Source organism: Martes martes (genome assembly GCF_963455335.1).
Source record: "Martes martes genome assembly, chromosome: 7".
Taxonomy (NCBI): domain Eukaryota; kingdom Metazoa; phylum Chordata; class Mammalia; order Carnivora; family Mustelidae; genus Martes; species Martes martes.
This window is the reverse complement of record NC_137894.1, coordinates 79,280,920-79,307,325: the sequence shown is the minus strand read 5'-3', so window position 1 is coordinate 79,307,325 and position 26,406 is coordinate 79,280,920. Positions and strand designations below refer to the sequence as shown.

At 35.6% G+C, this 26,406-nt stretch overlaps 1 protein-coding gene across 3 annotated transcripts in view; it reads right to left on the bottom strand.

Moving 5' to 3' along the window:
• G2E3 (G2/M-phase specific E3 ubiquitin protein ligase) overlaps positions 1 to 26,406 on the bottom strand; it is a 59,261-nt gene that overhangs the window by 21,709 nt on the left and 11,146 nt on the right. Inside the window, exons 2-6 of one of the 3 annotated variants that reach the window (XM_080807896.1) lie at positions 17,418 to 17,458; positions 13,577 to 13,674; positions 11,000 to 11,101; positions 6,963 to 7,087; positions 5,552 to 5,717 (exon numbers count right to left, since the gene is read on the bottom strand). In XM_080807896.1, coding sequence (XP_080664022.1) covers positions 5,552 to 5,717; positions 6,963 to 7,087; positions 11,000 to 11,101; positions 13,577 to 13,674; positions 17,418 to 17,454 — 528 coding nt within the window. In that variant the 5' untranslated portion in view covers positions 17,455 to 17,458. The remainder of the gene's footprint in view (positions 1 to 5,551; positions 5,718 to 6,962; positions 7,088 to 10,999; positions 11,102 to 13,576; positions 13,675 to 17,417; positions 17,459 to 26,406) is intronic. The other 2 variants (XM_080807895.1, XM_080807897.1) reach the window with 2 other exon arrangements.

The following is a 26,406-nucleotide window of genomic DNA, read 5'->3' as shown; positions in this document are numbered from 1 at the left end:
TAGACTCCATTCACTATTACAGTTAAGACTTGTGACAAAGTGGAAAAGGCACTGTAGCTCCTTTACAGAACATGACTCAAGAATTAGTTCTTACTGGTCTCTAATGAAGTAACAATTGCATGCTCATATTTATTTATGTCATAGAGAAGTGTTCATGTGGCTGTGATTTTGTTTTACATTTGCACAAAGTAGACCTACATTTTTGTAAGTAATATTATTTTCACTTTTTAAAAAAAATTTTTTTTAAAGATTTTATTTATTCATTTGACAGAGAGAGATCCCAAGTAGGAAGAGAGGCAGGCAGAGAGAGAGAGGAGGAAGCAGGCTCCCTGCCAAGCAGAAAGCCCGATGCGGGACTCGATCCCAGGACCTTGAGATCATGACCTGAGCCGAAGGCAGAGGCTTAACCCACTGAGCCAGCCAGGCACCCTATTTTCACTTTTTAATGACAGGATTAGATATTTGGTATTTTCAGTGCTCACAAAAAGCTCTATGAATACTAGAGTCAAGTTTGAGAACCTCTCTGCATCTCGTTACTAACAAATAACTGAAGCAAATCCTTTTTATTTTCTTATTTGTTGACTGAGGCAAATCTTAATTGTTTTGAAAAATAACATGCCCTTATAAAATTAACAAGATGACATATTTGACAGCAATTACATTCATTCAAATACAAACTCTTAATTAAGATAAATTACTTTTGTAAAATTCTCATACAATGTGAAATTGTTCCTCATTAGGTAAAGATAAGTTTTTATGCTATTTATGAACTACACTCCCTAGATACTTTTATAAATACTTCTTTATAAGAAATAACAGAATATAGGGACGCCTGGGTGGCTCAGTTCATTAAGCGGCTGCCTTCAGCTCAGGTCGTGATCCCAGGGTCCTGGGATGGAGTCCCACATCCAGTTCCTGGCTCAGCAGGGAGCCTGCTTCTCCCTCCCACTCTATCTGCTGCTCTCCCTGTTTGTACTCTCCCTTTCTGTTAAATGAATAAATAAAATCTTTAAAAAATAATAATAATAATAATAATAATAAAATTTATAAAATTTAGCCAATAGGCTTCATCCAGACACTTTTAACAGAATAATCCTAAATATAAAAAAGTTCAAGCCTCGTGCAAAAAATTAATCAAGTACTTTTCTTTAACCAAATTATGTTTTTATTAGTAAAACAAGTAAAAATAGTTTAATCAATCTTCACACAGACTGCAGATGAAGGCGTAGTTTTAAAACAAAATGCACCACATATATAAGGGCTTTGGTTCTATGGTCTCATTAACTAGAATTGTCACACTTCTTTCCATATACCAGATGCAAAGCCTGGAAGTCAAGGCTTTGATACTTATATAAATCACCTGTAATAATCCTACTTATTTAAAAAATATCCATTTGCATGATCATAATCATGATCTCCTACCTTTTGTTACATTTTCAGCATTTCCCTTTACCCCACTGTAAGCATGGATATATAATTTCATAATTTTTTTTAAATGTATAGTTATTTCTTTTTCTTGATTTCATTTATTTATACATATTCCTGGCCATCTGAATATTTGCTCTTTATAAAAATATATTATCAGAATAAAGAGATGGCTTCAGTGTTCAAATTTTGCTTTTTCTTTTTCCAGCTTTTCTTCAGTTGTCCTAAATATGATTACTTTGTTTTACAAATACACGATACTGCCATCAAGTCATGTTTAGATACTGAGGGTCCCAACAGTAAGGCATTTAAACCTCTCTGGAAACCAAAGCTGTCGGTACTGCTGCTATTGCTGGTTTTGAAAACTGTACTTTCCCAATAGTAATTTCTTGTGAAAGTTCTGTGGGACACCAGGCAGATGAAACAAGCTTAATCTTGTTGCTCTATCATTGGGTTAAAGATATTTTAAGCTTCCCTGTGGAAGACTCGCACTGTGTCGTGTCACCTACTTCTAAAGTCAATATATGGTGTGACTTTATAGACATGAGTCTTTTAATATCTCCTGCAGTTCACTGGGCACCATCTGTCTGCATCTTCGTAGAACATCAGCACTGACAAGGGCAAAGTACAGAATAAGTAGAGGAAAGTTATTTTGCGCAGTTTCATTTCACTAAATGAAATGAAATAAAAGTTTTATCTTAAGGCACTTCTCTCAGGTAAGGCTTATTAAAAAGGGACACACGTGCTTAATCACTAAAAGGGGAAAAGAAAATAAGTTAACAAAAGACTACTGAACTATACATATAGAAGAAAACAATAAAGAAGAAAAGAAATCACTTAAACTCAAGAGACTGGTACAGTAGGAAAAGCTTTGGGATATTTCACTGTATGTTTTTATAGACAATGCAAGCTGCTTTCCTTTTCATCTTTATACCCTATATGCAGGCTGGCTTCACAGAGTGGAGACATTTTTAGGGAAGACAAAGAAAAGGCCAAGAGTACCAGGAAATCATGAAGTTTGTCCCCTGTCCAATGGCACCATGAGGCAGCTGTTTTTAAAGAGTTAAACCTTGTTTCTTTTCTTAATGTAAGTAGTGTTTCACCTAAGGCTTTAAAAAAAAAAAAGAAAGAAAGAAAGGTATGAGGTGCCTGGGTGGCTCAGTCAGTTAAGTGGCTGACTTTTGATTTTGGCTCAGGTTATTATCTCTGGGTCCGGGGATCATGCCCCATGTTGGGCACTAGGCTCAGTAGGCAGTCTGCTGGAGGATTCTCTTTCTCCCTGTTCTTCCTCTGTCCCCTCCCCCACAACACTCTAGTTTTCAAATAATCTTAAAAAAGAAAGAAAGCCTCTGTTCTATTCCTTCATCCTATCAAAATTCAGTAGTGACATGAGGGGCAAAAGGTATTGGGCACTGAGGGTTATATGTTAGTGATGAATCACTAAAATTCTACTCCTAAAACCAGTATTATACTTTATCTTAACTAATTTGAATTTAAATAAATTTTTTTTAAAAAGGTGCTGGGAACACCTAGGCATTAATACATTGAGAATTGTCCACAATGGGATCCTGGGAAAACTACATGATTAGGCAGCAGGCAATCAAATCTTCAGAACTGTCCATGACATTGGACTGAGGTATTACCACCTCTGTGGGCTGTTATTTAACATTAGCAGAACACCATCTTGCCACACCTTCAATTTGACAAAATCCTAGGAGGCTGTAGAACTTTGATGACAGACTAGTTTCTTGAACTTCAGATGTGATTTTAGAGACATAGGGCCTTTTGGCTCAGAAATGCCTTGGCATCTTTCACTGTTCACAGCAGATTGAGGCAGTCAAGGATGACTCAAAGAAATACAGCCAGTACAATTCCATGGAGACCCCTCATCATTTTCTGTGTCTTGAGTCCTTGTTTTTTTTTTTTTTTTTAAATTAACATATAATGTATTATTTGGCCCAGGGGTACAGGTCTGTGAATCGTCACACTTACACACTTCGCAGCACTCACCATTGCACATACCCTCCCCAATGTCCAAAACCCAACAGCTGTCTCCATACCTCCAGCAACCCTCAGTTTGTTTTGTGAGATTAAGAGTCTCCTATGGTTTGTCTCCCTCCCAATCCCATCTTGTTTCATCATGCTGAGCGAAATAAGTCAATCAGAGAAAGACAATTATCATATGATCTCCCTTATATGAGGAATTTGAGAGGCAGGGTGGAGGGTTTGAGGGGTAGGGAAGGAAAAACTGAGTCCTTGGTGTTTTAATGGTGGACCCTTGATCTTTGGGTTTTGGTGGTAGAGGATCTACAAATCAAATTCTGTCATAAAGTTACTAATAGTACTAAAAATAAAATGTAGTCCTTGTACCTGAAAAAGATAATTTCTTTTGTAAATGTCAATGTTAATCTGGAGTTGTCTATTACAGATTCTCAACGGCTGCCTTTCTCTGAGTGAAGGTATTTGGGATATGGAATTTGATCTTTTCAGGTACCTTTGAATTAGATTATTTTCCATTTCATTGACCTCAGATTTTAGTTTACCCAGCTTTTTCTTGTGAATGTCAAGTTCTCTTTGAAGTCGTTCCATTCTGGTCTTTTGGTGTACCAACAGACCTTGAGTGTAGGCAGCAGCAAAAAATCCCATACTCAACTTCTGTGCTTCACTCATTCTATCCACATGTGCTATAAAGTAGGGTCCATTAAGATACTGAATATTCTGTTTCTACATATAATCAAGATGGCGTAGAAGATTTATAACTTCAAAGGCAGGGGACATCACCCCTAGTGAAACTGCAGGGGTTTAGTAGGATAAACTATAATTTTGAAAGTATATTTTGCACTAGGTTGAGTGATCACTACTTAAGAAGTGGCATAATTACTGTCTATTGCTCGATTCACTCATGTACTTTGACTATTATTAGTACTTTTAAGACTTCCTTGAAATATAAGGGGATTTACAACATCTCCTAACTTTCAAAAATACTTTTGTGAATAACCTGTAATCATTAATAACATTTTATTTTACTAAACAATAATAAAAGTCAAGCTCTAAAAAAAAGTGTTAAATTTAATTAAATCCTTTGTTATTTGGCATTCTATTAACTGTAATTATCTATCAGTTGGCACTTTCACACATGTACACTATTATATTTGATGTCATTAATAAGTGAGACCTTCCTAAAATCTTCAAGAATTTTCTGAATCAAATAAATATTAAAGTGTTTAATGTTATATGTTTTATGATATTTGCCTAAAAACTCGTTATTAGGTGTGCCTAGGTGGCTTAGTTAGCTAAGCATCTGTCTTCAGCTCAGGTCATGTTCCCTGGGCCGAGTCATGGTCCCTGCTCAGCAGGGAGTCAGCTTCTCCTTTGCCCTCAGCTGTCCTATCCCCCTCCCCTTACCCCTCCCCGGCTCATGCTCTCTCTTTCTCTCAAATATATAAAATCTTAAAAAAAAAAAATCAAAACATCAGGTCATCAGGTTTGACATATAAGGTGGCTTTCAAAAAGAATACCTTTAATTCAATAAACAGTAATCAGTCCCTGTCAAGAAGCTGTGATCAAGTGTTTACCATATTTTCTTTAAAAGGCCTCAACATTTAAATATCTTAGCTTCCCATTAAATTATCATTTCACATATCTTGGTTTTCTAAGCTTAAATATGTAAATGAACTTGGTAATTAAATCTGTGTTTTATTCATTGTGAAATACAAACAAAATCCTTAGGTCAAAACAACAAAAACTTTTAAGTGTAAATATACATTAAAAGGTAGTGTTCTAAAGTATTTATTAAAATATTAGTTGTACACTTTAATAGAACAAATTTTGTATGTAAAATGTGCTATAATAAAGCTGTTTTTAAGTTACAAGTAGAGGTTGACACAGGTCAACTCTTTACAACTGGGGTGGCTGGTTGGCTGTCAGAAGAACATGCAACTTTTTTTTTTTTCCTCTATGGCAAAGGAGACCTGAGACGCGAATATGCAACTCTTGATCATGAGTTTGAGCTTTATGTTGGGTGCAGAGATTACATAAATCAGTAAGTAAATAAACTTAAATAAAATAAAATTCAAATCAGCAAGGAACAAATTTTATATCAGAAAAAGCTTACAAAAGAACTTACCTGTAAACAGTCTCTATGAAACCAAGCGTTCTTACAACAAGGACTTCGTAATATGCTATAAGTTGGAACAGGCTCAAGATATTCCAAACAAATGGTACATGGTAAGGAGTCTCTATAATTATTAGATGTAATTATTTGAACAGGTCGATGTTTCCAACAAAATGACCTAAAAATGTAAATTATTTAAAAACAATACTTAATGAATTACAAAACACAATGAGGCTAGCATTACAATTCACATTTATAAGAGGAAACTCATTTGTATCTCCCTCATAATTAACCTACAAGACTGGAACTTTGGCACTCTTAATCAGTCTCACAAACTATGACCAAGGAGAGCAGGACTTTCAGAATGTGAACTTTTTGGTGCTAAGACTTAACTCCTAGAGGGGCACCTGGGTGGATCAGTTAATTAAGCGTCTGGCCTTGTCTCAGGTCATGATCCCAGGATCCTGGGATTGAGCCCCACGTTGGGCTCCCTGCTCAGTGAGAAGCGTGCTTCTCCCTCTCTTCCCTGCTACTGCTCTCTCTTAAATAAATAAAATCTTAAAAAGAAAAAAAAGACTTAACTCCTAGAATTTCAGTAACTAGTATTATGTTGAGAATTCTATGTAATATTGTTAGCAACACCATTATACTCAATATTACATAAAATTAAAGAGGGAACGTAAAAAGAAATATTTTAATTATGTAACATAAAATATAAATAAAAACCTATTCCTAGCCCACTAAATTTATTTCCATTTGCTAAAGTCCAGTTTTATACATGCTAACAATCCATTAAATAAGTCAAGAACACAGAGACTAAAAGAAATAGAACATTCATAAAATCAAATACTAAAATTCATAAATCTTGATGTTTAAAGCTGGATTCAGAAAGTAAATATTGTCAGGAGCACTTCAGGGCACAATATTAACTTTTTTGGACTCCACCAAATTTAAGTGCCTTCAATTTACTCAATGAGAAATACATACGGCCTTTGGAAGAAGAGTGGACCATAAATCTTAAGAGTGACATAAAAATCTAGAATTATGTAAGCTGGAAATTTTATAAAATATTAATAAATTAACAGTTTCATATTATATTCTAGAGCTGAAAATTGAAGGTGAATATTAATTGTTAAGCCCAGTTAAGACTGGCAGTTCCCAAGACTTTGCAGATAGAGATGACTCCAAAAAGGAAGAGGGAAGCAACTAAAAAAAAAAAATATATATATGTATATATACACACACATATATATATTTATATATACACACACACACACATATATTATATATTATGTAACATATACATGTAAGCTCAGTACAGCTCTGAAAAGAAATTTTACAAAGGATTTATATCATTGGGATATCCATATCCATTTTCCACTTTTCCTTAACACTTATCTTTCATATTCAGTGATTAACTTACGCAAAATTGCCAGTAAATTGGAAAATACATTCTCTCTGAAGTCCACATGGGAAATGATAACTTCGTTTACATCGGGGTGTAACACATCCGATTGAAGCACCAGTCTTCTTGCAAATACAGCATTTCTAGAAGAAAACAGAGGTCATAACATACAAAATCTGAGTAATATAGTATGACTAAGGTGTAAGTGAATATTCCTGTGGGCAGTGTGAAAATTATTTTCATCACACAACAGCTATGATGATGGTTTATTTAAGCAATTTCTACCCAGAGACAGTCTAAAGACACTAAAGACTCACTCCTATAACAATTTCTGGTAAGAGTCATCTCTAATCTAACATGTGGATAGGACAGAGAAGCTTCTTTTCTTCCTAACTGGCTAAAATATTTTCAACTGAAAGGTTTGTAAACATAATGGCTATACATTAAAGTCTCAAATCTCAATTAAAAAAAAACACATAAATAGGAGGCGGCGCCTGGGTGGCTCAATGGGTTAAAGCCTCTGCCTTCAGCTCAGGTCATGATCCCAGGGTCCGGGGATCGAGCCCCGCATCAGGCTCTCTGCTCAGCGGGGAGCCTGCTTCTTTGCCTAATTGTGGTCTTTGTCAAATAAATAAAAATCTTAAGAAAAAAAAGGAAAAAAAATAGGAAATATTCATCAAGGAGAACAGCAAAACAACACTAAAAACCAATCTGTGAAAATAAATCAGCTAGGCTCACCCTATTCTAACCAAATGAAAGAGTGTTACATACCCATAACAGGTTACGTAGTGACACCCCTCATCCCCCACAAAGATATGTTCCAGTCCTTATTCTTGGTACCTATGAATGTGACCCCCTTTAGAAATAGGGTCTTTGGGGGCACCTGGGTGGCTCAGTGGGTTAAAGCCTCTGCTTTTGGCTCGGGTCACGATCCCAGGGTCCTAGGATCAAGCCCCACGTCTGGCTCTCTGCTCGGCAGGGAGCCTGGTTCCTCCTCTCTCTCTCTGCCTGCCTCTCTGCTCTGCCTACTTGTGATCTCTGTCAAATAAATAAATAAAATCTTTTAAAAAAATAGAAATAGGGTCTTTGTTTTTAAATATTTATTTATTTTAGAGAGAGAAAGCTAGCGCCTGTGCAAGTTGGGAGAGAAGCAGAGGGACAGAATCTTCAAGCAGACTCCCAACCAAAGACAGGGCCCAACTTGGGGCTCAATTTCACCACCCATGAGATTATGACCTGAGCCAAAACCAAGCGTGGTACACTTAGCTGACTGAGCCATCCAAGCATCCCAGAAACAGGGTCTTTGTAAATGTAATTAAGTTAAAGATCTCAAGATGAACCCATCCTAGATTTAGGGTGGTCCGTAATCAAATGACCGGTGTCCTTATAAGTGAAAGGGAAGGAAATTTAAGACATATACACACAGACGGGAAGACCATGTGAACATGTGAAGCTTGAAGCAGAGACTGGAGTTATGTTGCCACAAACCAAGTAATGCCAAAGGTTACCAGCAGCCACCAGAAACTTGGAGAGAATCACAAATAGGGATTCGCCCTCAGAGCTCCCAGAAAGAACCAATCCTTCTGAGAGCCTGATTTGAAATTTCTAGTCTCAAAATTATGAGAACAAACTTCTGTTTTAAATGACTCAGTTTGTGGTATTTTATTATGGTAGCTCAAAGGAAAAAAATACGGTACTGCTGCCACTAACTAAAATAAAACAGTAGTATATGAACACAAAGACTTAGATGATTCAGTCATTACTAAGATACAGAGCAGTACCTAAAACATCTTGGAACCCTTGAAATAGCCATTATAAAATGGTCACTGATGAAGGGATTATACAGTCTTACACACACCCATGAAGTAACACTAGGTTACTGGAGAATACCTTGCCAACATGAGGCTCTTCCAGTAAACTGACATAAGGAACTTTAGCTTAATGTCACAAATGGAGACAACTTCTTCAGGATAAAGATATTCTCCAAGGTTCACAACAAGGGAGTCCGGGTGGCACAGTCGGTTGAGCATCCGACTCAGTTTCAGCTCAGGTCATGATCTCAGAGTTGTAGGGTCAAGTCCCAACTTGGGCCCCACGCTTAGTGCAGAATCTGTTGATATTCTCTCTCTCCTTCCCCCTACCCTTCCTGCTGGTGCTCTCTAAAATAAATAATCTTAAAAAAAAAGGGGGGGTTCACAATATAGTCAGAGAGGATTCAGATGTTTTAAGAAAAAGGCATTTCCAAAACTGAAGGTTGTTGAAATGGAAGGGGGTGGGAGGGATGGAGCAGCTGGGAGATGGGACACCAGGGAGGGTATGTGCTATGGTGAGTGCTGTGAATTGTGTAAGATTGATGAATCACAGACCTGTACCCCTGAAACAAATATTACATGTTAATTAAAAAAATAATAATAATCTTGGGGCGCCTGGGTGGCTCAGTGGGTTAAAGCCTCTGCCTTTGGCTCAGGTCATGATCCCAGGGTCCTGGGGTCGAGCCCCACGTCGGGCTCTCTGCTCAGCGGGGACCTTGCTTCCTCCTCTCTCTCCGCCTGCTTCCCTGCCTACTTGTGATCCCTGTCTATCAAATAAATAAACAAAATCTTAAAAAAAAAAAAATCTTCAAAAATAAATAAAGAAAGAAATACCCCCCAGATATTTCCAAAATGCAAGGAGACCTTTTGAGGTCATCTTTCACCACAAGTTCACTAACATCAGGAGGTTGAGGAATTTTAACACAAATACTCTCACATGGTCCTTAGATAAATGCCACTGCTAACCCTTCTCCCAAGATTTTCTCTTGTGTCCCATAGCCTCTATTTTACCATCTGGTCCCCAGAATCCTCAACATCTTCAAAAATAATTGCCTCCATTTTTTTTTTTTTTTTTTGCCTCAACTAAAATAAAGGTTTCTATATGGTTGCTTCCCTGGTAGGATTTCTTGAATGAAGTTACTTATTTTCCCATCCTCCTTTACTCTTATCCAGACTTGGCAAGAGTTAGGAGTAGGGTATCGAAAAAGGCAAGGGTGGGGGGATCAGAACATTATTTTAGTTCTCTGTTGCAGATTGTAGGCCACAAATTTGCCTTCATTCTTCAAAGAATCTGGTCCTTTGAGCCTGATGCTATTTAACCTCTGTCACCTACTAACTTCCTCCACACTTTGGCACCTTTCTCTATATTTATCTTGCTACCATTGTAAACAACTTCTACATTGATGAGACAACCTTTGACTCCTTCAACTATGATGGGTCAATACCTTCTATCACCACTCCAGTATAATAATGAATTCTCTCATTACCCAAATCTGCTCCTCCATTGAAACCATCAGTTCCAGCTATATTCTCTGAAGAAAATTCCCTGTACTTCCAACATTCTCATTTTTTTTAACCTTATCATTTTCTAACTCATTATTCCTACTCAGACCAAATGGAAACCTAAAATCCTCTCCTTGCACTTAATACAGTAGGTATCAAAGAGAAGATTTACAAACTACAATTAAATGAACAAGGGGTTAAAGTGTAGAATACTTATCTTGAAGAACATGAGAAGGCAATGAACAAAGGTACACAATGTCACAGAATGTCCACAAGAGATGGAGATATCATAAATTACTGGTCTGCATAGCTGTGTAATTTTTACCTCAACCCATCATGTCAACCCAACAACTGAGGTATAAGAATGAAAAGTGAACATCCAGGTTGACTGAGTGGAAGTATGGTCATTATTCTGATGGTAGGAGTGGGTGAAATGATGGATAGATTGGAATAAAATAAGGACGTGAAAATAGCATTGTCACATCTATTATTCAGGGTTGGTTAATCTCACTTTCATTTGCAAATAGTTCTTCTAAAATTTACCCAAAAAAACACTTTTTTGTAAATTTGCAAATAGTTCATTTAAAATTTAAAACAATTTCTTCTGAAACTTACCTTATTTGACAAAAATAAGCATTTGAACATAAAATTAAAGTCTTTTAGGTTTCCAGAACAGAAAAAACTTCCCTAGTATGATTATATTTATGGTATTTAGTATAATGAGTAAAACAATTTACTTACCAGTTTAGAAGCCCTGTTCACTTCTTTTCTGATGTCTTCTATTAGAAAACCGTAAACTCCTTCTTCTTCTTTACCTCTCTGCCAAATTCCACTTGACATCAACTATAAATATATTCTCAATTAGAAAACAGACTTTAAGAAATTAGAATATATATATACACACATATCTGTATTTATATACATATATATGTAAAATGTGTGAATATATGAACATATATAATGCATGTGTGTTTATATATATTAATATACACATATAACATATATAATGTTCCAATAAAAAATGGACATAACTTAAATTTCAAGCAACTCATATATAAGTTATATTTCATGGTCAAAGTAAGAGGCTACTCACATTCTTTGATTTGGAAGACACTATACATTAATATAGCTCATGTAACCAAAGTGATTTCTAAAAGTATTCTAGGAAATAACAGAAAAAGGAAGAATGCAAGGCAGAAAACATCTATAATGAAGATTTAGGAAAAAAAGGTGGTAAATGCTGAAAGGTGTAAATGTAATAATAGTAAACTTTTAGGAGCTAATTCAGTTTATCAGTGCTATTTCAGGCTAACTTTAAATGTAGCTGGATTCTGAATCATAAAAGGTGTATTTATGGAAACCTATTGAATCATGGTTAACATAAATGTTTGAGTTTTTAAAAATCTTTTAACTTCAGTTTAAATATGTTAAGGAAATATGAATCAAGAAAACACATGGAACTGTGACTAAGAAATCCTGGCTTGCAAACCAGGCTCTGTGTCCAACTTTCTGGAACTCCAGGCAAGTAATTTAATGTCTCTCACCTTAAACACAAAAATAAACACTGTACTAGGTTGTCTCTAAGTCTCTTTAAGCTCTAACATTCCATTACCATTTATAACATTACTGCACTTTCCTGTTCACAGTGAAATAGGATCTTGTAAGTGTTGAACTTAAGGTGGGTATCTTTTGAATTATTATATTCATTAATGAAAAACAGAATATAAAGGATATTTGATCAAATTAAATATATTAAATAATTCAAAAATACTTCAAATTTGTGATTAGAGGATTATTTTAATCAGTATAATATATCCTAGAGAAAACAAAAAAATACATATTACTTAAGAATTAGTTAAGAAAAAAAACCCCAATGACTAATAAAATAGCTCTCCTAATTCTACTGCATAAAAAGTAAAATAAACTCTCCAAAAAATGAAAAGGTTTCCTTTGGCGATACAAAATATAAGACTTCCAACTTAGAAACAAATTTGGAATGCCAAATTCATGTTCCCTTAAATCTCAGTACAAAGTAATTAAGTTCCTAGACCAATCTAGAAGTCTATTTAACCCACAGAGTACTTGAGACACAAAACTGTAGTCTTAGAGAACCACCAAGAAATATGTTAGATGGTTTCTCAAGGAAACATCTAGAGTTTTAAAAATGGATGCTGGGTGGATATAACAACAGATCTACAAACTTGTTGATACTTCTTCCTTTAAGAGATGGGGCCTAACTCCCTTCTCTTTGAATGTGGGCTAGCCTTAATGACTCACTTCTAACAAAGAGAATAAAGTAGAAGTGAAAGTAATATGTGAAGACTAGGTCATATGGTTATATCTTGGTGTCTTGTCTATCCGTCCGTCCCTCCCTCTTTTATCACTTGCTCTGGAAGAAGCCAGATGCCATGCTGTGAGTACCCTATGGAGGTACCCAGGAAGTAAGAAATGGAGGCCTCCTGTCAACAAAAGCCATGTGAGTGAGCCATCAGAAGTGGATTCTCCAGCCCAGTCTAACCTTCATGTGACTGAACCCTGGCTGACATCTCACTTACAACCTCATGAGAGCCCCTGAGCCAGAACTACCCAGTTCAGCCAATACCAGATTCCTGACCCTCAGAAAATGTTAAGGAAAATAATTGTTTAAGCTGCTAAAATTCAGGATAATTTAAGTGGCAATATATAACTCATACAGTATTAAGAAATGCTGTGTCTATTAGCTGCAGCCTTGGCATGCTAAGGCAGTGATGGTGCCATTAATATCTTAAGACACAGGTTCAGGGAGGTGAAAAGTTGGTGGAGGGAAGGGGAAACAAAGGAAAGACTAATTCTCAGTACGAAACCACTTTTTCTTTCTTCGGAGTAACCCATAAATTCATCTACTTCCTTGCCCACAAATTTTTAATACCTTTATTTAGAACTTTTCTTTCCAGGTTATCTGCAAAATAAAATACTTCCCTTCCTCTCCCTGAACCTTCAAGCAACTCTTTTCTGAGATTTATCACTAGCAATAATGGAAAAAAAGTGGTAAAAAGACAACTCCCTTAGAGACCTAACCATTTTTTTCCTTTTTTCATTTAGGCCCTAAAGGGTAGGCAAAAATAAACAGATAATGATGACAGATCTTCCTACATACATACCAAATAATTTCACAATCTTACAATTTGATAAATGAATAACCTTATTTTATATATATGCAAAATCAGATCCAGAGAAGCAAAATGACTTATACAATTCTCAGAAACCAGCCATCAAGATCTAATTGTCTTCTTTAGAAGAATATCAAATTTCCAGGATTTAATTGTAAATTATACTCACCAAACAATAGTAATGTACAGTGAGATTCCATTTCTCATTAGTTTTCTTTTCTCCATATTTATTAGGACAGTCATCATTTTTTCGACAAAAAACACAAGCTAACAGTGAAAAAAGTAAATAGATATAAAAAATATTTTTAAATTTTTAAAATAAAACCTATGGAACTGGAGCTTCTCTCAAGTGATGTATTCAATTCTTTCTGAGAGCAAATCACATTATATCATCAGTAACTTAAAAATTTCTAACACCTATTTCTAAAGCAATAAACATCACTGTTTTAGACTTCACATTTTAAAATAAATTTTAATGATGAATTCCAGTGCATAATTAAAATGGCAACTTGTAGGGTAACATCACAGAATGTAACGGATTAGGAAACTCCAAAACACTTATCTCCCCACTAAAGCAACAAATTAAGCTGCAAAAACTATCAGAATCAACTTTTCAGAAATTCTGAAAGCTAATTTTAAAAATTACAACAATTAGGAGAATGCTCAATAAAGAAACAGAATGGTAAATTCCAGTGAGCACTTTGTGGCATTTTAACTTACTTGCCTACCATCCCCCACTCTTCATCTGAGCAATTAAGGGCCTTAGGTATGATGGCCCATGTTCCAGGTTTGCACTGTTCAAGAGGAGGTAAAATGAACCTCGTTCTTAAAGAAAAGTGATTATGTGGTTTGATCTGTGTGGTGGATCCCTGAGGGATGGGCTCAGATGCCTGCCACTGTTTTGCCTGCCTCAGGACTTTCTCTGTCAAAAGCATTTAAGACTAGATGAAGCACCTGGAGTAAAGGGGAACAGACAGGACAAGCAGATGACAGACCAAAAGACCAAGGAAAGAAGAAGTTGGGAAAAGGAGATACATGGGTAAATAAAGGCTTTGAAAAGCTCCCGCAGATAACAGGGAATCTAGAGGACGCACACAGGCTCAAGGCTGGATGATCTTTATGTAAGCCAGTATGAAAAAAGAAAGACCCCCAGATCAGTAACAATTTTAACCTTAAAGAACTAGAAAAATAAGAGCATATTAAACCAAAAGCTAAAAGAATACTGAAAGATACTAACTGTCTTTACTATTTTAATCATCAGGGAAATGCAAATCAAAACCACAATGAGCTATCATTTCACATCCATTAGGATGGCTATAATCAAAATGTAAAAAAAAACAAATGCTGGCAAAGATATGGAAAAATAGGAATCCTCACACACTGCTGGTGGAAATGTAAAATGGTACAGTGACTTAGGAAAAATAATTTGAGAGTTCCTCAAAAGCTTAAACATAGTTACCATGACACAATACTTCCACTCCTGGGTATATATGCCAAAGAACCGAAACTGGATGTTCAAACAAATACTGGTATACTAATATTTACAAGAGCACTTTTCTCAATAGCCAAAAAGGGAAAATAAACCAAATGTCCATCAATGGATGGATGAACTGGATAAATTAATATGTTATATCCATACAATGGAATAGTATTCAGCTGTAAAAAGAAATAAAGTACTGATACCTACTACAACATGAATGAGACCAGAAACATTATGCTAAGTAAAACAAGCCAAGCACAAGAGGTCACATACTATATGACTCCCATTTATATAATAGCTTATATTTTCCAGAATAGGTAAATCCACAGAGACAGACAAAAAAGCACATTGGTGGTTTCCAGGGACCAAGGAGAAGGGAAATGAAAAGTAACTGCCTAATGGGTAGTTTCCTTTGGGGATGATGAAAATGTTCTGGAACTAGATAGCGGTGATGGTTGTACAACATTGTGAATGTACTAACTGCCACCAAACGGCACACTTTTAAAATAGTTAAAATGGTTAATTTTATGTTTTATATATATATATTACCATAACAATAATAATTTAAAAAGGCAAATTGTAGAGTCAGGGAGATCTGAGTTAAATCTTGGTACTACATTCTTGCTTGGCTAACCTTGGAGAAGTCACAAGTATAATTAAAAGGGTATGGCAGCTACATATAACTGAATAAACATTAGTATAATTATCAATCTTTTCTAACTTATGATGTTAACATATACAGATAATTTCTAATAACATATTAATAAAACAATGAGAAAATCACTGGCTGAAGAGAAAAAACTGAGAATCTCAAGACAGCATATGAAAGGAGATTGAAACTCTAAGTGATTGCATGGAACAGAAACTCCCCATTTGTTCCAACCCCTAACCGATCCACACTGAATTATAACGTAAGGAAGTAATAAACTTTTATTGTGTTAAACCAGTAAGACCTCAGCATTTACCTATTACAGCAGCTAGTTCTATTTACTAATTATTTAGCCAATATATATAATCAAGAATGGATATTATGCATTGAAATGGTACATTTGTTAACAGGTTAATCACAAAATAGATTTCAGGACTAGAAAAAAACATCATGAGCTCATATTTAATGTCATTAAAATATCTCTCCTATATTTGCCCCCCCTCACTACAGGTTAATGAGATAAGCCATAACTGAAAGCCCTTTCCTCAATCTTTCAAAAGATTAAAACTCCCCTTTTTTCTGACATAAACTCCAGAAAATTGCCATTTGTTTATTGGACATCTTATGCCGGCAGCTCTCACCTTAATTCCATCATCCCCAGTGCCTATACTCTTAGCTGTAAATGTGCATACAGCTCTCAAAAGGAAAAGGAATACAACAAATGAGCTGAGACTTGAGAACAGAAGTACTCATGATGAGCGCTGGATGGAGCTGCTTTTGATATTACGCTGTGGACCAGTAGCTTTTCCATTTGTTCCCTTTCCCTCTCTTCATCCAGTATATGGAGACACTGGATGCAGAACAGACTAGGTTTCAGGCATGCATTTTTTTTTCAGGCCTGCATTTTTATAAGTAGGCTGCTTTTGTTCATATTTGTACTTAGTTGTTTTTTAATTTTAATATTTAAAATTCAGTAACATTGTTCTGACTTCACTAAACTAGGATCACCTTCTAACTATGGCAAACGATACTGGCTGTATTAAAATGACAAACACATTCATGTAAGTAAAACACTAAGTCAATCTTAGGAAGAATAAGAGTAAAGGTAGTATTTTCAGCCCACAAATACATGAAGGTAGACCATGAATTACTAAGTTTCAGAACAATCAGCACAGTAGACAGAAGTCTACTGGTAGAAGCAGAAAAGCAAAGTAGAGGGAGGATTAAGAGCACAAATTTCCTTACCCAACACGATGTGGAGTTAACAGATACTCTCTATCAGTGATGGTCAAAACAGGGTTTTAAGTATCATATTTTAATTTGTGAGGCAATAAAAAAATAAATCTTAAAAAGGGTAGATGAGAGGAGTAGTGGCAAAAGAATATAAAATAAAACAACTTAAATTTCTCATTTGCCATGGTAGCAAATAAATACATACTGTTAAAACTAATAAATGAAGAAATCAACAACTAAAAGCAAAAGTCTCTGAATCTATTTTAGATTATTGTGAGCACCTACAGATGAGTTTTCCTTTTCATGTGAAGTTTTGTTTAAAATGTTTAAACAATTTTAACCATAGTTTAAAACGGTCTCACCTGCCTTTTTCCTTATATAAGAAAAAGTCACACAAAAAGATGATAAAAACATATAGAGAATACAAATAAAATTTGGCAAATTGTCCCCTTACAGCAGATTTTTGTTGAAATGAATACACGTAATACTATACTTTCATATGTGGATGAATGAACAAAAGCACGGATTAGGGAACTCATTCCTATATTTTGAGTCAGAATTCTAAAAAGTTTTTATAATAAAAAAGCAAGAATAAAATATCTTAATATTTTAAGTTATATTGGAAAACGTTTTAAGTATTTTACTTACCGAGATTTTGTGAGGCACCAGGTTTATTTTCATTCATTTTACTAGGAAAAATGAGAACATACAATACAGCCATCTTAATTTCCAAAGTTTCAAATTATCCACCTTAATAAAATTTAGTCACTGCATAATTACAAATAAGTTGTATAATTATTTATTTCCCCTAGTACTTAATTTTCCTTACCTTTCACACATCTAAAACCACTGGTTTTCAACAAACATGTTAAAGTCTGAGATCAGTGTTAAAATCAGAGGAAATGTTTTTTAGTGGTCAAGAAGATTAAGATGGCTACTGGGATTTAGTGAAAAGACGTTAAGACTGCAGGATAACCTTAATGCACCAAAAAGACCTACACAACAAATAGTCTAGACCTCCAGATTTCCAGCTGGACATTTGAATAGGTTAAAAAATATTGTAATTACAAATAACATGGAGGACATGGGGAAATGGAGAGGAGAAGGGAGTTGAGGGAAATTGGAAGGGGAGATGAACCATGAGAGACTATGGACTCTGAAAAACAATCTGAGGGTTTTGAAGGGGAGGGGGGTGAGAGGTTGGGGGAGCCAGGTGGTGGGTATTATGGAGGACACGTATTGCATGGAGCACTGGGTGTGGTGCATAAACAATGAATTTTGTTACGCTGAAAATAAAAAAAATTTTTTAAAAAAATTGTAATTACATTAGCCTAGAACCTAAGCCCATTTGACACATAAACACAAAGTCTTTTTTTCCTTGCTATTTTAGAACAAAATTAATTATTTTCAAACTACAACTCCTATGTAAGTCAAGAAAATCCGTATTTTAGTTTTGTTTATAACTTTATCAGGAGTTGTTCATTATTTAGGGGGAAAAAAGTTGCATCATCAAGAGCAATGCCACTGAGTAGCCTACAAAACAATCCTTATCAAGCTATATTTGTGACTTGCATTTGCAGGGATTCTTCACAGAGCTGCAAGCATCTGCCATATCACATCTTCTAGTACAACGTTCAACCTTGTGCATACTGAAAACAGTGATCTGCCTGTCTCCTCACTCCCTACTAGTTAACAAAGTTAACTTATATTCATTACTGAAATATACCTTTTTCTAATTGTTCTCTAGTTTGAAAAGATCAGAAGAACATTATCTTAACTTCAAAGTTTCACTTTACCAAAAATATATAAACAGCCTACTTAAAATGCAATGAGATTCAAGTAGACAATTTATGTATAAGCTCTTGGAATTTAAGTAGAAAAGAATAAACTTAATAATGCTATTGGGTAAATAAATGTAATCTCATTTTATTTTTCAAACCAATGCTCAGAGAAGTTAAATATCTGTCCAGAGTCAGAGCTCATTAAGCAGGAAGAGACTAACCTGTAACTGAGTGACTATGCCATTTCACATGAAAATAATAAAAGACCACAACAAATAACATAGAATATTAAAAGGCAAAGAAAGGACAAAAGCACCCTGCAAAGATTACTATCAAATTCCATCAATGCTTTTTTACAATTTGGAATTTATATTTCATACTGATTGTAAGAATTGTTTTGGGTTTAAATACTGATTTTCTCATATCACTTTTGTGTTTTTATAAAAAATCACAGTCCAAATTTGGATCATATTGTGTCCAAGCCTTCAGTATTTCCTGGATCGTCCTTACAAAAAATCATATGTGCCAACGAGATTGGTAGTTCTTAAAAGAATCCATAAAACAGGGGTGCCTGGGTGGCTCAGTGGATTAAAGCCTCTGCCTTCGGCTCGGGTCATGATCCCAGGGTCCTGGGATCGAGCAGCGGGGAGTTGCTTCCCCCTGTCTCTCTCTGCCTGCCTCTCTGCCTATTTGTGATCTCTGTCTGTCAAATAAATAAATAAAATCTTTTTTTAAAAATCCATAAAACAACTAAAGAGCCCCACAGTAAGTAAGCTTTGCAATTAAGTAGGTCCAGCCTATCTTTCCCATCTCCTCCCCACAATCATTCATGCAATATTAAAGTAGTATTTTAGTGTTTTCTAGGGGTGCCTGGGTGGCTCAGTTGGTTAAACATCTGCTCGCTAAGGTCATGAGGGTCCTGGGATTGAGCCCCCCATTAGGCTCTCTGCTTAGCAGGGAGTCCGTTTCTCTCTCTCTCTCTCTCTCTCTTCCCATCCCTCTACCAACTCGTCCTCTCTCTTTGGCTTACTCTCTCTCAAATAAATAATATATTTTTTTAAAAAGTATTTTCTAGAGGTTTTTTTGTTTTGTTTTGTTTTGTTTACTTTTAAGAAGCACAACTTTTACTCTACAGGCATACGACAACACTTTTGATATTTATACATGTTCCTACAATGACTGCGGACTGCCCCACTGGCCAAACTAAGGACCACAACCTGATTTTGTTTTGTTTTAATTTTTTTAAAAAAGATTTTATTTATTTATTTGTCGGGGAGAGAGAGAGCACAAGCAGGGGGAGCATCAGGCAGAGGGAGAAGCAGGTGCCCCGCCGAGCAAGAAGCCTGATATGGAACTCGATCCCAGGACCTCGGGTTCACAACCCGAGCTGAAGGCAGACGCTTAACTGAGCCACCCAGGCGTTTTAAAACATGCTAAAAGATGTATGTAGATAGGGGTCCATCTTAAAACTGATGAAATACAATAAATACAAAAACTAAATGCCTCTTTTATTAGGAGTTCTTTATAATTCAACTTCCTTTTTCCCCCCCAGTTATATTATTTTCATTGCTTCAGAGGTAGAATTTAGTGATTCATTGGTTGCATATAATACCCAATGTTCATTACAACAAGTGCCCTCCTTAATTTAATGCCCATCATCCAATTATCTACTTCCCCCTACCCACCTCCCCTCCAGCAACCCTTGGCTTATTTCCTAGAGTTCAGCCTCTATAATTCAACTTCTGATGAATTCTGTATAAAAATCTATTCACACATAAGTATTCAGGAAAATTCCATAAACATAACTGTAGTTCACCTAAACATAAAAATTTTAATTTATAAGTGATGTTTAATCAATATCCAATAACAAAGATTTACATCTGAGAGCCACTCTCTCCAGTTTGTAATTCCTTACCTTCTCCCAAATTGCAACTGTTTTTTTACTTTAAGCTTCATTGTAATTCAGAATAATGATTGAGGTCCACAACACAGACAACTATAATAAAGATGTCTTAAATTCTCTTGATGACCTTAAAGCAAACATTAACTACATATTACTTTGTATTATGTTTATTTCAATTTTTTAGGTCTTCAGCTACACTGGCAAATTCCCTAAGGGTAAAATTCCCGTATCATTCAGCACAGTGCTAATACATGTTTTTTTAAAGATTTTATTTATTTATTTGACAGACAGAGATCACAAGCAGGCAGAGAGGCAGGCAGAGAGAGAGGAGGAAGCAGGCTCCCCGCCAAGCAGAGAGCCCTATGCGGGGCTCGATCCCAGGACCCTGGGATCATGACCTGAGCCAAAGGCAGAGGCTTTAACCCACTGAGGCACCTAGGCGCCCCAGTGCTAATAAATTTTTGAATATGACTGATACATATTCCAGAGATATTGATATGACAGGCAATGTTCTACATTACATTTTCTATGTGGCTACATCTCTTCCTGTTCCCCTTCCCACCACAAGGACCCAAGACATCTGTTGGTGGATAGTGGGATGAAGTTCTATCTAGATCTTTGTAACATATATCAGATAATTATGTTACCTTAAGAAAAAAGGTGTCTGAATTTTTTGTTATTACTAGTCTCAGAATTCTGCACTATAACAACAGCTTTCTCCTAATTACAAATAAATATAAAAGAATTAAAAGTGAACATCAATCTCACGTCATACACACACACACACACACAGATATACACACACACAAATATCATAGAAGTATGTAGAGAACCATGCTGAAAAGCCTCCAAATGTCATTGGCTATAAGCTGATCACAAGAAAGATCTCCAATGCTAGCAAAACACATATGGGCAAGATTTTTCCTATGTATGCCAATACCTAAAAAGCACTTTATGTAGCTTTTTAAAAGTGTATTAATATACACAATTCCACATAGACCAATGGAACAGAACTAGAAAGTCCAGAAATAGATCTTTTCCCACTTATTCAATTTTTAACAAAGGTAACAAAGCAATCAATGGGGAAAAGAAAAGCCTTTTCAACAAACAGTGATGGAAAAACTGAATATCCATGTGGAAAACAAAGGAACAAATGAACCTTGATCCATACTTCACACCATGGAAACACTAATTTCAAATGGATCATAGACCTAACTGTGTAAGCTACAGCTACATAAGTTTTAACAGAAGAAGTAATAAATTACACTACATAAAAATTAAAAGCTTCCATTCATGAAAAGATATGACTAAGAAAGTAAATAAGTATGCCACAGACAGGGAGAAAGCATTTGTAAAAGATGTGTCTGACAAAGACTTGTACCTAGAATATATAAAGAACTCCTACAACTCAACAAATACAAAGCAAACAATCCAATAAAAAAAAAATGGGCTAAAGATATGAACGGACACTTCATGAAGGAAGATAATGTGAATGGTTAATAAACACATGAAAAGATACTCAACATCATTTGTAATTAGGATAATAAAGATTAAAACCAAGGCACTGCTGGCTGACTCAGTCGGTAGAGCACGGAACTCTTGATTTCAGGGCTGTAAGTTTGAGCCCCAACATTGGGTGTAGAGATTACTTAAAAATAAAATCTTTAAAAAAAAAAAAAAGATTAAAACCACTATGACAGACCACTTCACACCCACAATAATGGATAAGATTAAGAAGACTATCAACACCAAAGATTGGAAAGGATGTGAATCAACTGAGAAACTCACATAAATGGTTGGTGGAAATGTAAAAGTGCAAGTTCTGGCACTTTCTTAAAGGTTAAACATATACCCAATACACTAGCCTTTGATGCAGGAATTTCACATCTAGTTATTTATCCAAGAAAAATAAAAACATAGAAGCCTTATGCAAGAATGTTCATAGCCTTCTACACGATACTCCAAAGCTGAAAACCACTAGTTTACCACTAAGAAAATGGATAAACAAATTGCAGTTTACTGATAAAATACAATACTACTTAGCAATAGTGACACCTGGGTGGCTCAGTCTGTTAGACATCTGCCTTTAGTTCAGGTCATGACCTCAGGGTCCTAGGATCTAGCTCCACATCAAGGTTGCTGCTCCGGGGGAAGTCTGTTTCTCCTTCTCCCTCTGCCCCTACCCCCACCCGCCCCATGCTCACCCTCTCTACCCCAAATAAATAAAAATCCTTTTAAAAAGTACTACTTAGCAATAAAAAGGTAAGTGCTGTAAGATGCAAAAAAACAAACGAACCTCAGAGATATTCTGCTGAATAAAAAAACTACATACCATTCATATTTATATTATTCCATTCATATATTCTGAGGCGGGCAAAATTAATCTACCATGAAAATATCAGAACAGTGCTTGTCTCTCAGTCAGGGAAATGACTGGAAAAGGATATGAGGAAACTTTCTGATATATCCCATTTTTGCTAAGAGGACCTAAATCATTAACTGATACAGAGAAGAAATTTCAATTTCCAAAAAAAATACACAGCTATAGATATGGGTTTTCTGAACACAACATTTCTCCTTCCTCTTAATTTTGTAGTTTTCAAGGAACAACACCATAGGTCCACTGTGTAGTCCAGATCTGATGCTGACTCCTTTAGTTTACACACAGCCCTGGCTTTGCCTGACCTTATCAAAACACTAGTTCATTTAAATTTCACCTAAATGTCACCATTCTCTAAAATCCTTTAAGAAATTGTTTTACCCTTTGTTTGGTGAGAAACCCAGTGGTTCCTCTGGTCTGCAATCTCTCTCACTACAATGAGTTAATAAACCTAACTTTACCACATTGTACAGGTTTATCTCTGGTGGTTTTCGGCTTTTAGGTCACAAAACAAACAATTGCTGAATATTATTCAGGAGTTCTGTATACTATTCTTATAACTTTTCCCTAAGTTTAAAATTATATCAAAATTAAAAGCTACCCCCATACTGGATGTTCTAAAGATAGTACATAATTCATACTTTCTACCAGTTGACATTAGCCTTCTTCTTAATCCCCAGATCTGAAATAAAACTTTTTTCTAAATCCTGAATGATGATCATTTTCAGTCTCCAAAACAAAACTTTAGCCAAAAAAAAAAAAAAAAAAAAAAGAGGGGGCATCTGGGTTGCTCAGGTCATGATCCTGGAGTCCTGGGTGAGTGGTGGGCTCTCTGCTCAGCAGGGAGCCTGGCTCTCTCTCTCCCTTGGCCCCTCCCCCCGACTCATGCTCACTCTCTCTCTCTCTCTCAAATAAATAAATAAGTAAAATCTTTAAAAAAAAAAAAAGACTATTCACATATTTTAAAATTGATTTTATCATTTGTTTTCCTTCCAGTGTATGAACTTTGAAACTTCCTAAGTGGAAGTAGGAAAATAAGATTATGTAAATCTATGTCTCAATTAACAGCCCTAGTCTCAACAGACTCGGTCTTCTAAATAATAGCAAACTATTCTCTCCTTCCTTGAGACACCATGAAAATTTAATGAAGAGTTCCAAGAAGCCACTGTCAAAAAGTATTCTGAGTCTCTTCCACTGCTTACCTCCACTTAGCCAATCAGTGATACTCCTCCCTTCAAAAGGTGAAGGCTGATTTCCCTCTCCTTGAGGGAGTAACTTGCTTAGTAAATTGCTTCTACCAAAAAGGCTCGCAGAAATGACAATGTATAACTAGGTCATAAAAGTCACTGTGACTTCCTCCTTACTCTCTGTCATGGAGGAAGCTGTCAGGATATAAAAACTTTGAAGATGCTCCTGGGAAAGGCCTACTTAGAAAGAGTGAGCCATTTTAGAAGGAAATCCTCCAACACCAATTAAGCCTTCATATAACTGATGACTAGCTAACAAACTTGAGAGTAACTTCATGGGAGACCCTAAGCCAGGACAACACAGCAAAGTTGCTCCCAAATTTCTGACCCACAGAAACTGTCAGATAATGTTTGTTGTTCTAAGTCACAAAGTTTTGGGCTGATTTGTTACACAGCAACAGAAAACTAATACAATAAAGTAAGCCAAATTCCCTTCTTGTTATAGCTGGATGGCTATTCCAAAAGTTTTTTGGTGAGATTTTCAGCATTTTCAATATATAAGATTGCGTCATCTACAAATTAGACAATTTTACTTCCTCCTTTCTGATTTGGATACCTTTTATTTCTTTTTCTTACCTGATTGCTCAGGCTAAGAATTTCAGCCATATTACATAGGAATGGTGATAGTGGGCACTCCTGTTTTAATCCTGATCTTACAGAAAAAGCTTCCAACCTTTCCCAGTGAGTATGTTAACTGTGGGGTTATTATGTTTGGCCTTTAATATGTTGAGATACGTTCCTTCTGTACTCAATTTGTTGACAATTTTTATCATGAAAGGATGTTAAATTTTCTTAAATGCTTTATCTGGATCTATTGATATGACCATTTGATGTTTATTTCTCATTCAATTAATTTGATGTTACACATTTACTGATTTGCATAGATTGAACCATCCTTGCACCTGGAATGAATTGCACTTGATCATGGTGTATGATTCTTTTTTAAAAAACTGAAGTATAGCTGACATACAGTATTAATTTCACATGTACAACATAGTGATTCAACATTTACAAACATTACAAAATGCTCATCAAAATAAATCATTACTATCTCTCCCCATATAATATCACTGATTATATTTCCTATACTGTACTTTTCATCCCTCATGACTTCTTTATTTTATAATTCTAAGTTTGTACCTCTTAATCCTCTTCACCTATTTTACCCATTCCCTCTCATACCCACCTGCTCTGGCAACCATCAGATTGTTCTCTGTATTTGTTCTTTGTATTTAAAAATCTATTTCTGGTTTTTTTGTTTTGTTTTTTAGATCCCATATATAAGTGAAATCATAAGGTATTTGCCTTTTTCTAACTTATTTCACTTAGCATAATACCCTCTAGACCCATCCATGTTGTCACAAATGGCAAGATCTAATTTTTCATGCCTGAGTAATATTCCAACATGTATATACACATACCCCATATCTTTTCTATCTATTCATTTGTAGAAGCACACTTGGGTTGTTTCCACATCTTTTAAATAATGCAATTAATATAGGGATGGAGGTTATCTTTTGGAATGAAGTGTTTTCCTTTTCTTCGGGTTACTATCCACATGTGGAACTACTGGATCATATGGTATTATGATCATTTAATGTGCTGTTAAATTTGGTTTGTGGGGTATCTTGTTGAGAATTTTTTCACCTACACTCATCAGGGATATTGGCCTGTAGTTTTCTTTTCTTATAGTGTCCTTATCTGGCTTTGGTTTCAGGGTAATGCTGGCCTCAGAAAATGAGCTTGGGAGTTCAATATACAGTTTCAAAAAGAAATACAACAAGACCAACAAACAAATGAAAGAAGGGAAGCTGGGAAAAAAACTACAATTCTGCAGAGTGTCCCTCCACATATGAATTTGAAGGATCCCTGGATAGTCAAAACCAAAAAATAAAAAGTGAGTGATTTGTACTTCCCAATTTGGACACTGACCACCACAGTTATAGAAACTGGAACAGGTTAGCACTGGCATGAGTATAAACATATGGATCAAATGAAAAGAAGACTACAGAAATAAAGCCATACATCTAAGATCAATGAATTTTTGACAAGTGTGCCACGACTATTCAATATGGAAAGAACCATCTGTTTAATAAATGGTGGTGGGACAAATGGGTAACCTGGAATGAAGCTGGATCCTTACCCTGCACTAAATGCAAAAATCAACTCAAAACAGACTGAATGCTTAATACGTAAGAGCAACAAGTATAAAAATCTTGGAGGAAAACCACAGGGTTATGTAAATCCTCATGACCTTGGATTTGGCAATGGTTTCTCATATGTGACATCAAAACCATAAGCAAACAAACAAAAAACAAAACAAACA